The sequence below is a fragment of the Zootoca vivipara genome, chromosome 3 (genome assembly GCF_965207765.1).
Source record: "Zootoca vivipara chromosome 3, rZooViv2.hap1.1, whole genome shotgun sequence".
Taxonomy (NCBI): Eukaryota; Metazoa; Chordata; class Lepidosauria; order Squamata; family Lacertidae; genus Zootoca; species Zootoca vivipara.
In genome coordinates, this window is record NC_142586.1 from 69,507,206 (window position 1) to 69,525,955 (window position 18,750).

At 43.6% G+C, this 18,750-nt stretch overlaps 1 protein-coding gene across 7 annotated transcripts in view; it reads right to left on the reverse strand.

The window, feature by feature from the left end:
* Nucleotides 1-220: 220 nt before the first annotated feature.
* The window catches only part of LOC148686292 (uncharacterized), a 100,148-nt gene continuing 81,618 nt past the window's right edge, over nt 221-18,750 (reverse strand). For 4 of the 7 annotated variants that reach the window (XR_015949043.1, XR_015949044.1, XM_088666320.1 and 1 more), the window contains 2 exons: nt 5,525-5,618; nt 221-1,825 (listed from right to left, as the gene is read on the reverse strand). Coding sequence is in view for 4 of the 7 variants with exons in the window: in XM_088666320.1 (XP_088522446.1) it covers nt 1,801-1,825; nt 5,525-5,618 (119 nt within the window). In the remaining 3 variants the exon portion in view is untranslated. The remainder of the gene's footprint in view (nt 1,826-5,524; nt 5,619-18,750) is intronic. The other 3 variants (XM_088666323.1, XM_088666324.1, XM_088666327.1) reach the window with 1 other exon arrangement.

Here is an 18,750-nt window from a genome sequence, read left to right on the forward strand (position 1 = left end):
TAAAAAACAGCATGCAGTTCTTTGTTTTAGAATCTTATTGTCTCCTCCTGACACATATCTACCTGAAATCTGCAAAATTGTTTGCTTCTTTTTTCCAAAGAATAATTGAATCGATCAGATTTACAGCATAACTGCTGTGACTTATGTATACCCTGATCAAAATAGTGTATTCAGCTACACATTCCAGGAAAGCAATGAAGTATCCAGTTAAAACTAAATGTATAATTTGCTCAATTTATTTGTTTAACCGTGTTACATTTTCAGACACTAGATGTACAAAACATATTTGTAGCTGGAAATTTCTGCATACTTCAGTGTTCCTCTAAGTACTAAGAATAAGGCATTCATTATTATCCAACATTACAACTAAATAATTTTGCTCATTTCATGAGAATGCACAATCTTTCCATTACATGTTTTTGTCAGTTATAGAAATCAAATTGTCAAAGCAGATGGGAAAAAATAAGAGTGTTATGGATATTATTCATAAGATGTTGGTTTACTTATATATTTAGGAATTTAAGAAGAAGGAACAACGAAGTCCAACTTTGGTTTCATTATGATTTTATATAACTTTGCCGTACCTAAAATTTGCCTTCAGTCAAAACATTTTAAACTTGTAATTTCCATTGCCTAATAAGCTAAAACATTCATTTGAATACTACAACATCTTGCATACATTACATTTGCCTTGTAGATGAGTTACAGCCTGGTACTAATTTTACTAGCACTTCTGAGAGTGCTTCAGATGGAACCTTAACTTTACAGTTTGCTTCTCCAGATACAATCGACTTATGTGCTGTGTTTTTAATTGTAATATTAGTGATCCTTTAATTTCTTATTTTGTATTTAATTATATTAAAATTTGCATTCCACAGAATACAAATTGTAATGCAATAAAATACAATATGAGAAATAAAAGAAACAATAAAAATACAATTAAAAAGCAATAGGAATATTTGATATGGATATGCCATGGAATACCTGTAACTTGCAGACCCCAGGTTGGGTACCCCTGCTGTGGAGAGCTGGTTCAGGAAAACAAATCTGTTATGTAAGAATGTGCCAGTTATATGTACTTTACACAATCATTTTGAGATTAATTAATTTTTAGTATTGTACATGTTCTATACCGAATATGTATGTTTTGTCATTCCTAACATCAAACACACAGTAACCCCTCCTCTAAGCATAATAAAATGGGTCTAAAATGACAAATAAGAATAAAATAAATAAATAAATTATTGAATAAGCATGAGCTTGGTTTATTTTTAGAGCCAACTGTACATTTATGGACCTATGGAATTGCAAATCTCCATTTTCAAGTTTGTACACAAAAAAATGTTGTAATTAGAACCATGGGCATAGCCAGGATTTTTGTTAAGGAGACAGGCTTTGGGGTGGGGCAGGTAGGAGCTCAGATTTGTATTACCATAATTTGTGTTGATTTAGGGGGCACCTCCCCCCCCCCCGCTTGGCTATGTCCATGAATGGAACAACCTGATTCCATCAGACACCAACTGTTGAAAGGTTAAATTTCCTGAGGAATGGGTTAGCAGCTACTCAATAAAAACTGAAGTAGTAGAAAGGAAATGCTACATACAGGGAGTATAGAGAAACTACAAGATATTCTTTTTAGCTCTTCTGCAGAAGAGGTTGGGTTATGACTGAAGCAACGTTTCTGTGTTCTCAAGGCCCATCACATCCTTGCATTCCAGATACTTCCCAATGCTCAGAATACTTCTCTCCACCACTGACAGACAGTTATAGACGCCAGAGCCTCCAGCAATGTTTGCAGTGTCACCCTGCTAGTCCCTTAAATGCCCTGACAAGAAAACAAAAATTTAAATCAGCTAGGGTAGTGATTATGAATAAGCCTTTAGCATGTATTGTTAACAAAGGGGAAACAATGAAAAAAGCACCCATAAATGAACCCAACTACACAATCTGCATTTCGCACTGGCCATTCCCCCTACTATTTCACTTTTCTATTAGATACTTCCTGTCCATGCATAAATTGTTTTTCACTCAAGGTATTTCCCCAAGTTATATGTTAACTTCTTTCACCCACTATAAGCCACCTTATTCTATGCCAGGCATGTCCAACAGGTAGATCATGTTCTACTGGTAGATCGTGGGGTGTTCCTGGTAGATCCTGATTGACCTCTGGCCCCTCAGCAATCTCCTTACAAAAAAGCAAAAAGAAAAAAAAAACAACCACCAACTTTGGCTTACTAAAAACAACTTTGGGTAGATCACTGCCAGTCTTTATACGACAATGGGTAGATCACTGCCAGATTTTTAATAATGTGAGTAGATCCCATTCTATTGGGAGTTGGATGTCCCTGCTCTAGAGCTATTATGACTCTCTCACACACACACACCATTTTAGGCATAAATTGTTGATTCAGAGACTCTAAATGGAGAAGGCCTTTCATTTCACATTTCCCCCTTCCAAATCCCATGTGTCTGTCAAAGTAATTTTTACCCATCTCCTGTATTTTTTACCAATTCTCCATTCACACTCAACTTATAACTTATTCCTCCCCCCCCCAAAACACCTACCAGTTTATATTGCTCCGCCTCCCTTGTTCTTTTACATTCATTTCTTCCCCTTGTAACAGTTTTTCCTCAATTATCCTCATCCTTTCTGTTTCCAGTGTATTAATATTTCAATTATTAATATTAATTTTTAACTACACTTTCTCATTTCTTTCAACAACTCCTATCCCCTCCAAGAAGAGAAACGCCCGCCCCCTGCAAAAAAACACACACCAAACTTCTCTGTCTCATGGCCACCTTTACTCAGCAGGCAATGAACTGCTGCTGCTGGCATTAGTTCAGTTAGGGGTCAAGGCAGGTAAGTAAGGATGCCCTCAGCACTGAGGCTTACCTAAAAGTGGCACAAGACCCACTCTTGAGAAACACTGAAGTGTTACTTGTTCTAAATCACCCTTTAATATTGATCCTGTTTTCTTTCAGTTTGTATGAGCATGGCCTGAGTTCATCATGTTCATCATGAGTGATTACTGCTCTCAAATTACTAGTGTTGAACAAGGACATTTGGCAAGCAAAATAAAACTTTTTCTTTTTATAATCATAGTTTGTCAAAACACTTGTGTTAATTATGAAAAGTATTTGATTTCATCTGGCCTATTCCACTACCTACACTGTTGCCCAAGAAGAAGGGACTCAATCCCGGGTTTCATACTCTGTCCTGGTTTCCATTCAAAGCACACAGGCAACGGACCTTACTCGTAAGTAAGAAAGAACTCTTCAGGCAAGTAGCAGCACAGGCTCAGCAGCAGACATAGTGCTCAGGAGTCACGATTCAGGAGCTCAAGAGCAGGGCAAGATATTCAGAACTAGATAGAAGCGATGAAGATGTCCCAAGGAGTTTCCCCACCCATCTTGCCAAGTTTTTGTAGATGAAGTGCCTGCTTCATCAGGATGGGTGACTCTGCTCCTATGTGCAAAGATTGTGTATGGTTCTATGTGACAAAGCTGTACCCTCACCTTCAGGCTCCTGTTCAGTCACTACTGTGTCCTGTTCAGCCTCCCACTTCAGCTGATCAAAGCCCTCCCCAGTGCTGACTGAGGCTCTCAGCTCCCCCTTCCAAAGCAGCTGAAGTCATGACAGAAAGAGTAGGTCCTCCCTCCTCCAACTCAGGCTCCTACCATTCAGCTCCCTCTTCCAATTTCTTCCTCCTCCCCCTGTGCCTGCCCATGCAAGGCTAATCCTAACTATGGCTTCATGGCAAGAAGCTGGAAACACTTTAAAGAAGGAAACAATATATGCCAGCTGGGATCCATTACAGTCTACCAGCTACGCAAAGTGGAGTCAGTATTAGTAAGATTAACTACTTTTCTGCTTTTACATTATGTAAAATTGCATATATTAAGATAAGAAATAATTAAAATAAAGATTCCAGATGATAACCAATTAAAGTATACTCAGAGTAGACCCAATGATTTCAGTGGGATTACTCTGAGCATGACTAACATTGGTGCTCAACCTATGCTTTTATTGCACATTAAAACCTGCTCATTTCAAACTACTTTTATACAAATCAACCATTTTATACGAAATCAACTATTATATGAAGTGATCATGTGAAGTCATCCTTAGTCATGGTCCCAGTGGAATGTATCTTGTTTCAAATCGCAAATTTTATGTATTGCATTAATAAAAAACAGGCTTCCAACACACTACCATATATTTTTAGATAAGTAAATTGAGTGGAATTTTGCTATGTCATCTAAGCAACTACGGAAAGGTTTCATACACAAATGTAATATCAAAATGTTTTTGATATTACATCTGACAGCTCTTGTGCAGCAGTATTGTGGCTCCCTAAGACACCCAGGACCCTACATCAATCCCCCAAATAAGGTACCAGTGATTAGATACCAGCCTTTTTCTAGATAAGGAGGAGAAATTCAAATCAGTTTGCATTTAAAGGCAATTCACACTTTCCGAATAAATGTGACATGAAACACAGAAACCCGTCAAAATTTGCAGTTATCTGAATTTTGCAGTGCAGTTCTCCAATAATGTATTTTATCAAAGTAATTGTTATGTTTTGGAAATGTACATCCAGGTGTTTTTTTTCCTTTAATTTTTTTTTGGGGGGGGCCAAGAGAGTGGGACCTAAGCTCTAGCTTGTTTAGCTTATACGTAAATCCAGCACTGCTCTGGGATGCAACTCAGGGCAGTGTGTATGGAGGTGTTGGACAGCCCAGATGACAAGACCCCTCTCTTAGCCTTGCTGATATGGCCCAAAGGAAAGCAGAGCAATGTCTGGCACCAGCTTGGCTGCAGCAGTTGCCAGAAGAAAACGTACAAGATGCCATCCAAACATCTTAGGGCTCCCCTCTGGATTTGTATAGAGCTTACTCCTTAGCCTTTTCTTATCCCAAATATGTCCCACAAGGCAGTGGAGGTTCAGGATCAGAGTTTCCCATCTGCCATGCACTTCCCTCTACAGCATGTGCAGAAACCACCTTATTGACCACTGGAACCAGTATTGGTTTCGTCTGCTCAATCTGCCAGAGCCAGTGTTCACACACAGAGGAAGTCCCTAACTCACCAAGGGTTTGAAACCCATTGGCTACTCTCACCTGGCTTAGAAATGCAGCTATTAGTGCAAATAACATGCAAACATGTGAAATGTGCTTTGCAAAAATGTGTATAGTGTGCAGATTCGCATACAAAATTGTTTTATATTAGGCAAAATTCACACTTAAAGCGCTGTTTGGTTTTCATGATGAACCAAGTGTTGTCAATATGTAGCAAACCGTTTGACAAATTTTACAAATGAAGAAGTAAAATTGTCAGATTTGCCCATCCCTACCCTCTACCCAGTAGTGCCTCCACAAACAAATGAAACATAAGAAGTGCAAATGCAAGAAAGCAATCATTCTCAGATTGGTTTCCTCTTAGGTGCAGGGTTCTGCTTTCTTTTGGGAGCTCTGGATTCCTTTCCCAGACCTCCAATTTTCTGAGATTGGTTCTGCTTCCTACCTGCATACCTTCCCTCTGTCTGGAGCTTCAGCCTTCCAAGAAGAACTGAACTCCTGTGCCCCCATTTCTTCCTTGCGTCGACTGACTGTTTTGCCTGCCCAGAAAAAGAAGGGACCTCTTTGAAGATGGAAGCTCTGCCCTTCCCTCCTCCTGGGCCCTACCTTCTGCATACCTTCCAGACTTCTTCTACCTCCATTGGCCTAAGAGTATGGAAGGCAGACCAGGTCTAGGCCAAGTTTCCAAGTCTCCAGGATCATGGCCCTGGTTGCTACATTTGCCCATCTTCTCCCTGGTATGCACTGCTTGTCAGAGGCTTGAGAGTTGCTAAGCCAAGGCTGTGGGGGGAGGTGATCTGCCCCGAGGGCTTGCATGTTAATTGTTCTGCCTGACAAAAAAAATCACTTACGATTTTAAATGCCGAATGTCAGAATGAATTCCCCCCCCCCACGAATCTCCATTGTCTCTTTGCCAGATGATGATGTGTGCTTAACAAAGAAGCAGGAGGATTTCTGTTGCACTGTTGCTACCGTGTTTCCCCTTTTTTAAGACACCGTCTTATAACTTTTTTTCCTCAAAAAAACACAAGGTGTCTTATTTTCAGGGGATGTCTTAATTTTTATTAGGTTTTTATTACAGTCCGGTACCTTACTGGCTCGGGGTGCTGCCATCCATCCCATCGCTAACATGGGAGCCGAGGGGCACGAAATTGAGGCGGGAGAGCGGGGGGGGGGAGAGATGAGAGAGACGCGAAGCAGGTCGTCTGAAAGATGCCTGTGTACGCCCTGTCCCGTGAGGGGGAAACGAGACCCGTGTCCACACCTTGTCCACACCACCGAAACACGCATTCATAAGGGGCGGCAGCTCGAGGAGCTAAACTTCCTTTCCCGCTTGAGCGCGCACGGAGGCGGGCGAGGGTGCGCACAGGGACCCCCTTCGGGATTCCTCTGCGCCCTTAAACTCAGGAGGTCGAGTAGCCAGCCAGCCAGCCCCCACGCGCGCTACATCTCTGAGGAAACACGCTTTTTTTACACTGATACACAGAATCAGGAGGAGGCGCCGGCGGTGGCACCCTGACTCCAGAGGGAACGGGGCGAGTTCGTCGTGGCCCACCCGACGAGCACCCCCGTGGGTTTTTTGGGCAAGGCGGCGGCGGTGCCTGAGGCACAGCTAGCAGCGCCGTAGCCGCACTCCCTGAGGCACTCCCGCCTCCCCACCCCGGGCCGTTTCCATTAGCGGGCGGAGCAAGGTGGGGGTTCCCTCGCTTGCTCCTCGCCGCCCTTCTCCCTCCAGGCATTGGCGAGGCCGCCTGTCAATCAGCCGCCAACTCGCCCGCGGAAGGGGCCAGCAGTGCTCCCTCCGCCGTCCATCGCGCGGGCCTTGGCCCAGGCAGCCCACGACGTTCTGGTGGCACAGAAGGGGCCAGCAGCACTCCCGCCACCATCTGTCGCCCCGGTGGCGCGGAAGGGCCTGCAGGCCTCCCGCCGCCGCTCTGCCTCGGGCCATGCTTCCCACGACGCTCCAGCGGCGCGGAATGGGCCAGCAGCGCTCCCGTCGCCCCGGCGGCGCGGAAGGGCCCGCGGAACTCCCACCGCCGCTCAGCTTTGGGCCATGCAGCCCACTGCGCTCCGGCAGCACGGAAGGGGCTAGCAGGCCTCCTGACACCAAGGGGTTTCCCCATCCAGGCGCTCCGCCGGAGTGGAAAAAAGTCCTGGGAAGAGCGGGGGGGGAGTCCTCCTAGCGCGGCTTGCCTGGCGATGCGCTCAATTCATGCACCCCACTCCCACCTGGTCTCAAGCCTCTCTGAGGCTCTAAAGGAAAGCAACAAGGTATGCCTTATTTTCGGGGTATGTCTTAAATTTCGCAAATACTTAAAACTCCTGCCATGGCTTACTTTATGACTACGTCTTAAAAAAGGGGAAACACGGTATATTTACAGCTTACTGATCTGTTCAGTTACAAATGAACAAGCCATGGGACGTGCCAGAAGATGTACAAAGCAAACAGGCTTCCCACTTTTATGCTTCTCCGTGTAATGTGAGGCCAATATGAGCAAGGAACTTTTGGTACTTGTTTTTGTCTTCCCCCCTCCCTGGTTACTGCATTCCCCTGCCCCTTAAATATAATACACCATAAATGGTTCAAGAACAGTCCATCCTTGGTTTGTTGCTCAGTGCATTGTTCAGTTTGGTAACAGGGACAAGCAGATCCTCTGTGGGAAATTCTGACTTATGAAATCAGAGTCCTAAAAGACCATCTATGTTCTACATAGAGGACTTGATCCAATACAGCGTTAACCCTCTGTGGCTTTGCCCATCCTGCACGCATTTCCTACTGCTTCCTGTGACTTTTGCTCATCCAGCTCCTTCATCCATCCAAAGATCTCCTACCCCCTGGAATGGCTCTGCCCGTTTCCCCTTAGCAGTTTTCTATGTCAAGAACTGCCCACCAAACTGCCTCCACGTGAACCACCTCTTTTATTTTGTCCTTTAAGTCCAGCCAAAGCACACATTAATTGAAGCAATCACATACAGGCGTCCGTCCCCCACTTACACAGTGGTTACCTTCCCACACGCATAAGTGAAAGTGTGTAAAGTGAGGAGCACCCTCTAAAAGGTCTCCAAGCACCCATTTGCTCTCCAGCTCTCTCTCCCTCTCTCCAGACCAAAATATCTGGAGTTGAAGCTCTGGGGCTGGCTGGAGACTAGAGAACACATGAGAAAGTGGCGGCTGCCATTGTGCTAGCCCCGCACACCAGCTGTTAGGCAAGGACACTGAGCAGCCTAAACAAAGCCCAGCTGCACCTCAGATCTCTTTGGCACTTCCTCAATCCTCACTGATGTCCCCTTGGGGCTCCTTGCAAGACTCTCCAGCTCTCTCCCGCCGTATCCTGGTCTAATTCTGTTTGTTTGTTTGTTTCCCAGCGCTGCACATATATGCAGTCATGTGCATGTTGATTGAGTGCCAGTGGAGGGACACCTGTAATTTTATTCCCTTGCCTACCCATACCTCAATTTCCTCCTTCCTCTGTCATTTCACTGTACAGTGGTACCTCGGGTTACAAACACCTTGGGTGACAAACTCTTCGGGTTACAGACTCCGCTAACCCAGAAGTAGTACCTCAGGTTAAGAACATTACCTCAGGATGAGAACAAATCGTGCAGCGGCGCAACGGGGAGGCCCCATTAGCTAAAGTGGTACCTCAGGTTAAGAACGGTTTCAAGTTAAGAACGGACCTCCGGAATGAATTAAGTTCGTAACCAGAGGTACCACTATTATAGACGGTGATCCCTGTGGGTACAGACCTTCTATAACTTTTCAATGTAATGTCCCATGTATATAGATGGCACTATATCAAAAACATTACTATTGTCAGGAGTTGCACCCCTGGCTTGCACTGCTCGCTTACCCTGCCCACCCTCCATCAACCACCACCCCCTCTCCCTTTACAGATCACCCCAAAAACCCCATCCCCTAACAGCTCTTTTACCTCCCACATCCCCACCTACCCACTACCCCCACAGCATCTACCCGCTATGAACATGTTGCCAATCCGCTCTCCCCTCACAACTCGCCCCAATCCCAAGATCCCACAGCTGCCGCCACGTACCAAGGAGAAGGGAATGAAGAGAAGAAAGTCTTTCTCCCCCATCGCCCCACATTGCTGTTCACAGAAGTACACTTCCTGAAATGCACGCTTCCTTCTAGTGGTAGTGGAAGGTTTGGAAGGCTTCCCCAGCCCCCCCCCCCCCGTGGTGGTAGCGATGGTGACAACTCATATCATGCTGTGATTTGTTCTACTGTTTACTGCTTTTATTTCCCACTTTTTCTTCAAGGAGCTCAAGATGGCATGCATCCTCCTCCTCCTCCTCCTCCTCCTCCTCCTCCTCCTCCTCCTCCTCCTCCTCCTCCTCCTCCTCCTCCTCCTCATTTCATCCTCAAAACTATCCTGTGAGGTAGGTTTAGCTGAAAGTGAGTGGATGGCCCAAAGTCACCTAGTGAGCTTTTTGGCTGAATAGGGATTTGAACCCAGGCCTCTCAGATCCTAGTCCAACACTCTAACCACTACACCATGCTGGCTCTCTGGTGGGAAAATGCTTTGAATTATGAACTATTTAGTTTAGCTAAGTCTCAACGCTCTTACTACAAGCAGCAATTGTTACAATTTTTGCCTTATACAGTAGATCTTTTTCGCCTGGAAAGAATCACAAGGAACCAAATCCATTTTAGTCTACTAACAGTCCACATAGTGCCATTTTAATGAGAAAGTGGGATGCTTGTTCTGTGATGACTAGAGAGCTATGGAAAATATGCTTTCTGTTTGTATGCATTTGCATAGCACACATGTTTGGCAACAGAACGGACAGCTTTGAGAAATTAAATGGTAGACTTGCACAGCTTCTCTCAAACAAGCTGTAGCAGAAAAACAGTTTCGAACGCCTGTTTTCAGCCATTAACGGGGAGAGGGGGACAACACCCTGAAGGTTTGTTTATATGTTTTTCATAAGCAGGAAGGAAATGCCTTGCATTACTCAGCAGTGAATCCTCCAAACAATTAAGAGTGACGTTAATAAACAGATGAATATTTTCACCAGAAAGATGTTTTTTACAGGCAAGAATGCACCAGCAGAAAAGCTATACTTATTTGAAAATGATGCATGGATTCTCCTGCCCATTAAGAGAAGTACTTTACATTCCATAATATTAAATCAGCAAGTATGTAAGACAGGGTCTTTTCTGTTGTGGCTCCAATAGAACTTCATCTCTGTCCCCAGGGAGGCCCCCAACACTGGACACTTCCCTTTGATCAATTTAAAACACTTATTCCATCATGAACCATCACCACCACCACATTTTATTTATTTGTTCACATGCCCTGCTTCTGTGATGTTAGGAACAAACCGAGAACAGAAATTTAGTGACACTTTTCCTGGTGTTGAGATAAGTGGTGCAAAAAACATTACCTGCTAGATTCTTGTGTATGAAGTTGCTGTTCATTGTTTAGGAGCAGAGCTAATAAAAAGAGGCAATCTAACTTTGGTTTCTTTATGGTATTGTGTTGCCATCAGTATTTTGTAATATTGTTATTGATGTAAGATATGCAAAATGATGGAGGTTATTGTTTAGTTGCTTTTGTTTTCACATGACCTGGAAGCTGTCTGCAGACAAATGCCAGCTGCCTCGGCCTATAGAGCAAGATGAGCGCCGCAACCCCCCAGAGTCGTCCACGACTGGACCTAATGGTCAGGGGTACCTTTACTCTCTCTCTCTCTCTCTCTCTCTCTCTCTCTATATATATATATATATACACACACACACATATAAATGAGCATATGGAAATTTTATGCCAATCAACATCCCCTTTTTGTCCTTTTATTTCGACCTACCCAGTTCCCTGTCCCAGAATGCTGCTGCAGCTGAACTGTCAAAAGAGGTCTACAACATCATTGGGAGAGCACATCACAGTCATATCTCTCATCCCTATACACGTTATATTGAAACAATGGCTCCGGGGGGGGGGGGGAAGCAAACTCTCTTGAGCAGAGAAAACACATACCTGTATATTATTAACAATTTTTTTTTAAAAAAAAAGCTGAATAAAGGAATAAATAAAGAAAGTGTAGGTACACAGACAATTATGACATTACAATTCAATGCCCACAGTGGAATAAATATAATTGGTGAACAAATAGGTTTTCTTTCTTCAAAGGGCATACATTTATACTTTCCAGGACAGCCGAGAAGCCATTTTGAGTTTGAGCCACATTGTTTAAGCAACTCTGAAATAAAAGCCTCGGAAAGTAAAGCCTAAAACTATTAGTATGATGAATTGAGGCAAGGGAGCTGCATGCAGAAGAATGAAACAATTTCGTTCTAAGCGGGAAATGATTAAGAGAAGAGGCATCTGAAATATCTAAATTAGCCAGACCCAGGAGCCATTTTAAATGAGTGCAGTAGAGTCAACTGACACTATTAAATATAGAATTACATTTATATAGGAAATATGTGAGGGATTTTTAAAAAAGCTTGATGTTGTTTAGCTGTATTTTAACATTATTTTCTATTGATTTCACTATTTTCATGGGGCATGACTGTGACAACAGTAATAAGCATAGCTGCCAAGTCTCCCACTGAAAATGCGGGATCAGCAGCGGCACAGCACCGGAAGTCGCTTCTACACATGTCTGGACATGCGTAGAAGCAACTTCCAGTGCTGGCACTGCCTAATTTCCAGTGACCAGACATGGGCAGAGCAGCACCCGAAATGGAGCCTCCCTGGCAGGTAGGAAATCCGGGGGATTTCCAGGATTTTTTTCTATTCAGGATAACAGCGGGAAACGGATTAAAATCCGGGGGTTTCCCATGAAAAACAGGAGACTTGGCAGCTATGGTAATAAGGAAGGCAGTGGCTCTGAGCAGCAGCAGCAGCAAAATCTTAAGGAACTTTGAAAGCATGCAGAGAATTGCAGGTTCTGAGGCTGCAGCAGCGAAGACCAGAATGGATGGGCCAGCCAGAAATATTGATAGTTACTGGGGCATGACTTTATTTATTTTTTTAATGACTTTGCTTTTTGTAAGAAAACTTCCTATATATTTACTTCTGGGTTAAATTAAATGCCAGTAATCAGAAAGCATTGTTGCACGTGTGCACCCTACTTCTCAGCAGTGAAAAATTTCGGGGGGGGGGGGAGGGTGTGGAGCATTCACCTAGGGCTCCATTTCATTAGGAATGAGGTCACTGGAAGCTTCTGGCATTTATTTATTTATTTATTTATTTATTTATTTGCTATAAAGTCTATTTACACATCCATAAAGGCTGCTCTGGTTCGCCAGAAGCGGCTTTGTCATGCTGGCCACATGACCTGGAAACTGTACACCGGCTCCCTCAGCCAATAACGCGAGATGAGCGGCGCAATCCCAGAGTGGGTCATGACCGGACCTAATGGTCAGGGGTCCCTTTACCTTTAAAGGCTGAGAGTAAGTGGAAGACTTACCGCATTAACATTCCAACAGAACCTGCTCCCCCATTAGGGAAAACCCAAGATCCCTCAGAGCTCCCAAGAAATTGTACAACTCTCACCTTTTATTCAGGCTGTTCCCAAAACGAAATACAATGACATCTTTTCCCACATTTCCCAAATGGCCCATTCGTTGAGACATCTCCTTATTGGAAGCAGAGAACTTGACCACTCTGCCAGAGTCTTCAAGATAACCTCCACCGATCCCATTAACCCTCTCTTTACTAAACTTTAGTCTAAGAACCAAGAGTCGCAGGGCTGTAAGGAATCCCTGACCTGACATTCAGACTAACTCTCCATCAAACGCACAGCAACATTTTCATCCACTCTGAAGGGTCAGTGAGCAGCCCAAACTTAGATATTCCTGAAAGAGGAGTTGGAGCTTTCTGACTTTGCCCTCTGCCAGGGATAAAATCTACAGCACCTGAGTCCATCTCTAGTCACACCAGAATCTGAATGCAGATGCAGATTTCAATGTGCAGCCAAGCATATGTCTCATTGAAAGCAACGCAGTGCAGATAGAAGACATCCAAAGGAGCAACCGGTGCATACCCACAGGCCCCTGACAACACTATAGGAATGCCTCTGTTCCTTTGGTTCTTGTGCAGAAATAACCCAGATATATTGGATTATTTTGCTGGACTTCACTGACTGTCTGAAAAAAATATATAGCAGGCCTCCACCATTTCTAGGATTACCAACCTATGCTGCCACATCTATCTTGGCCCAGCAAGGGCCAATTCTGTTCTAAACAGCTATGGACACAACCAGTGCTTTTTCCTGGGGGGATGCAGGGGTACGCATATCCCTAAAAAATTTGTGAATCTAAGTTTGGCCTCATTTGGGGGGGGGGCAGTATTTCGATATGAGTAGGAAAATGAGAGTACTCCTAAACATTTTTAAAGAAAAAAAGCACTGGACACAACATGATCAATCCCAAGTAAGCTGGCAATCCTATACCGGTGCAATTTGTATTATTTTTGCTTATTGTGAGGCACAATCTACTTACCTGTAGGACTTACAGCAGGCATAAATCTATAGATGCAAGAACTTAGTCTATTTTGTGCATTCTGAATTTAGCAGCACTCTGTTTCCAAAGTTCAAAACTAGTTAAGGAGTTGCAGTGAACTCATGGAGTCCTTTCAGCAAGCAGCTCTAATTCTAAGCACCACCCGCAAGGGAGTTTAAAATGCAGTTTAGAGTTATGGTTGGGGGAGCGGCTGAATGGAAACTCAGAAAATAACTTAAGCATCTATATATGCACGTCTCTGTGGATTGGACTGGAAGATTGATGAACTAATTAATTGTACTGTTCTGGAGCTGAAGCATTGCGATTCGTGATATAGTTTACAATGTATCAACTGCATTTTTGAACGTTTCACTGCTTATGGAGGAGTGACATGTCATTTAAATGCTCACCCTTCCATCTACAAAAGGAACTGTTGGTTCTTTGAATATATTCAGATGATGTGCTTACAGAAATATTCAATAAATAAACAGGTAGGTAGACAGATGCCATTTTAGTGCACAAAGTCCTTTCCCAATAACTTCAGCAACTTCAAAATTACTACCAGATTTAGAACCATCGGATTGTCACATGGTAAAATAACTTAGCTAATGGCTGCTCTAGTATCAAACAGTCTTTTAGGTTACAGCAGGTCACAGTGCAAAAGATCCTCTGCTGGTAGCCTTGAGGCTGCCAAAGGCTACTGGCACAAGCAGAACAGCGAGGGATTTGTGTTACTCATATTCAGTGACTTTAGTAGGGCTGGTGAAAAAGCAGGCAAGGCAACAGTGTCTTCCAAGCAATAAAATATGCCGTTTTGAGTACCAGGAACATGAGATTGCCTTGCAACAAAAGGGATTCCTGGAGGGAAAATATCTGGATCACTCATACCTGTTTGGATATGACCTTATATAGGTTTTATACTGCTTTAACTGTTTTGGCTTGCCCCAATCTTGGCAACTGCAGCATTTTGCAATAATAAGAATATTCTATATAAAATCCCTGACTACTTCCAGACTAAACTACAATTCTCAGGAGCACTTACGGAAAGAAAGAATGTCAGCTAAACTGGTTCCGATCTGGAATATTGGCATGCCTTCAATAACAAATGTAATTTTATCACACACACACACAATTTTCCACATAGATCCTTTGTGATTTTCATGCATAGCCTAGCATAACAGGCTACGGTATGTGCCAATTTTTGCTACCTATTACTCAACTCTGGGTGCTGAGTTGTAGCCTAAACTGATTGCTATGTATAGGATTGCATCAAAACTTTTACTATGCCTTTTCATGTGCACTTGTGTTGGTCAACCATGTTCACAGCTGTATAGTTTATGGTAACAGTTGGACTTGGTGTAGAAGGAAAAAGAGCAGCAATAATGGTCTTTGGGAGACTAGATAAATTGTGGGCAATTGGTAAAGTGGGAGTGGATTGTGGGGCAGGGGAAAATGAGGACAGAAGAGCTAAACAACAACAAAAAGTGCTGATGTGTCATTTCCCCTGAAGCTTGTTTTGTAAAACCTGCTTCAATGATGCATTCCCCATGGAGAAAAAAACAGCAAGAAAGGAATGCTCAAATACTTCATAGTGTCATCTATGGCTGGCATGACAGGAGTTACGTAAGCTGTTTCTGAAACAACTGTGGGAACTCTCAAGTTCATTGTATGATGCGGGGAGGGAGAATTAAAGACACGGTGTTCCACATCCTTTCCCAACTAGAGAGCCAAGAAAAGCTCCCATGGAAATTTCATAAAGCTTTATCATAGAATCATAGAGTTGGAAGAGACCACAAGGGCCATCCAGTCCAACCCCCTGCCAAGCAGGAAACACCATCAAAGCATTCTTGACATATGCCTGTCAAGCCTCTGCTTAAAGACCTCCAAAGAAGGAGACTCCACCACACTCCTTGGTAGCAAATTCCACTGCCGAACAGCTCTTACTGTCAGGAAGTTCTTCCTAATGTTTAGGTGGAATCTTCTTTCTTGTAGTTTGAATCCATTGCTCCGTGTCCGCTTCTCTGGGGCAGCAGAAAACAACCTTTCTCCCTCCTCTATATGACATCCTTTTATATATTTGAACATGGCTATCATATCACCCCTTAACCTTCTCTTCTCCAGGCTAAACATACTCAACTCCCTAAGCCGTTCCTCATAAGGCATTGTTTCCAGGCCTTTGACCATTTTGGTTGCTCTCTTCTGGACATGTTCCAGCTTGTCAGTATCCTTCTTGAACTGTGGTGTCCAGAACTGGACACAGTACTCCAGGTGAGGTCTGACCAGAGCAGAATACAGTGGTACTATTACTTCCCTTGATCTAGATGCTATACTCCTACCATAATGATAAAAATCAGAGAAGAAGATTTTAAAAAATCTGTTAACATCACAACAAACTCCTAAATATATATCACACAGCAACAACAACAAAAGTTATATTTTATAACTAGGATCTTTCGAAAATGAACCACAAACTTCTCTCCAATAGTGAATTCTGAGGCAACATCACAGTGGTGTGAGCACAGCAGATGCTACACGGCTTAATTGGGAAATGAAAAGAACCAAGGAGAATACTTGGCTAGAATGTGGTGGAGCATTCCTAATGTCCGAAAGCCCACAATTCTGAGCATGTATTTTACCCAAGGTGAGTAGGTAGAAACCTTGTAAAAGGTGAAAGCATCCAAGGCTAACTGAAGCATATGGATAATATCAAGAGTCATTTATAACTTGTTTTTCCCTGTATTTCATCCGAAACGTCCCCCCTTTGTTTAATTTATTGCACTTACTATGAACCAGATATGAAAGCTGCGAGTATAAACCAACATTTGCAGACATCAGAAGACATTTAGCCAAGCCTCGCTAAACAAACGAGCACATGGGATTTTAACCCGAGGCAGCTGAACTGTGCGTCACTTGGCTTAACTCTTCCCTCACTGAAAAGCATCCAGCTAGACCAAACACAGCTCTTTCAAGTGGAAGGCTATCAGATGCAGAAATAAACATATCTCAATAGGAAATGCCTTTTCGGCCAGACAGTGGGGCTGTCAGCACTCACACTTTCTTTTGAAGTTTCATCTCTTCGCCATTGTTATCAGCAATCAAACATTGCCACACCACTGTAGGATATACTGCAACCAAATAACCAGCCCAATCATAAAGAGTCACCCTTCAACTCTAAACATAAAGGTAAAGGGACCCCTGACCATTAGGTCCAGTCGTGACCGACTCTGGGGTTGCGCGCTCATCTCGCATTATTGGCCGAGGGAGCCGGCGTATAGCTTCCAGGTCATGTGGCCAACATGACAAAGCCCCTTCTGGCAAACCAGAGCAGCACATGGAAACGCCGTTTACCTTCCCGCTATAGCGGTTCCTATTTACTTGCATTTTGATGTGCTTTCGAACTGCTAGGTTGGCAGGAGCTGGGACCAAGCAACGGGAGCTCACCCCGTCACAGGGATTCGAACCGCCAACCTTCTGATCAGCAAGCCCTAGGCTCAGTGGTTTAGCCCACAGCGCCACCTGGGTTCCTTATACCCTTCAACTCTAAACATATTGTGCTTTAAAATAGGATACTGTTATTGAAAGATTAATTCTTAGGTGGTAGACTGGGCTGCTGCACTTCAGACTGCAGGGTCTACATTTCTAATGCTTCCCAATATTAAAGCAGCAAAACTAGCATAGCAGGCTAAGTGCTGGACTAGGAACCCCCTCCCCCATATGCTTGTTTTCTATTTTCACTTGGTTTTGTGTGGCATTCCTCACTTGTAATCTGAAGTGGCACATTCAAGACCATAGTACCACCTCAACTCATTCAGCTGCATGAATTGATCCAGTTGGAGGAATTCAATGTCACACCCTTATGATGGTTCCATCAGTGCCAGCATTTCTGCTTGTCAGAAAGAATGACCCCTCCCCTTCCTTTCCCCTGTGTGCTGTTCTAGGGATTCTCCCAACCCTTCAGAGTGGATTTTCAGTCGCTACTGAATGCATCTAGACCTAAGACTAGTTAATATAGCACAGAGATGGCGAAGTTTTTTCCAGTCTGAGGGAGCTCATAAGCTGCATGCCAGTGAGCGGGATCAGAGGGAAAATCTAAATGGGAAAAATGGATGGGATGTTGCAGATATTTGAAGCACCTAGGTGCATGAAAACTTACTCCTTTTGGAAATGAAGCATTTTCCAGACCCATACAAATATTATTCAAACTTTACTAGCAGAACTCTTCAAAATAAAACAGAAACATCAAATGATACATCCAAAATATCCGTACAATGTCTTGTGCTCAGCATCTTACTAACTGTGAAATAATTCCAACAGATCTAGAAGCAGAGGTCTGTCTCTTCCCACAGCATCCATTTTTAGCCTGGAACTGTTTTCTCTCTCTCATTCAGAGAAGGTCTTTTACACATCCTTACTTCACAGAGCCTTGAGCCAAAAGGCACAAAGGCAACTCCCTTCACAATGAAGATTTGCAATCCAATACCTTCATCACATGATCTAAGGTTACAACATTCACATGTTAGTTACCAGAGAACAACAATTAGTTAATTATCAACTCAGCGAGAGCTCAGAGTCCTCTCCTTGGTTTTAATATAGCCCCATGGAAAATCCCCATGTTAGCAACCCTTCAGCCATTTTTAATTTCTGTGCCAATTAAAGCATTATATTTAATATGGGACTCCTACCTTTATATAGCAGACTACATTTCACTCAAATCAGACACCCTTCTCCATTCAGACACATGTCCCTCTCCATTCAGGCATGCAAGAAGTGTTGTCACAGTTCAAGGACACATTCCAGCATTTGAGGAGGCTGCTGAGCAGAATCTGCTAGGGGTGTGGCCTAGGGAGGAGGCATGGCTTAGAATAAGCCCTGAGGACCAAAAAAAGGGGCCTGGGTGGCCACATTCACACACCCCCCCAGGCCTAATGTTCCCCACCCTCAGGAGAGAGTGTTGGGACTTGGACTTGTATCCTGTATTTGTGTCTTAGTCTTCATCCAAGTCTCACTCAGCTATAAAGTCTATTGTGCAACTTTTCCTTTATCCATCACTGTCTCTCAGTTTAGCCTGTGTAAACCAAGCCTGGGCTCTTTGAAGGGAGAGGGGAGGCTGGAAGCTGAAAATCTCTCTCTCTCTCTCTCTCTCTCTCTCTCTCTCTCTCTCTCTCTATATATATATATATATATATATTTAAAGTCATGTT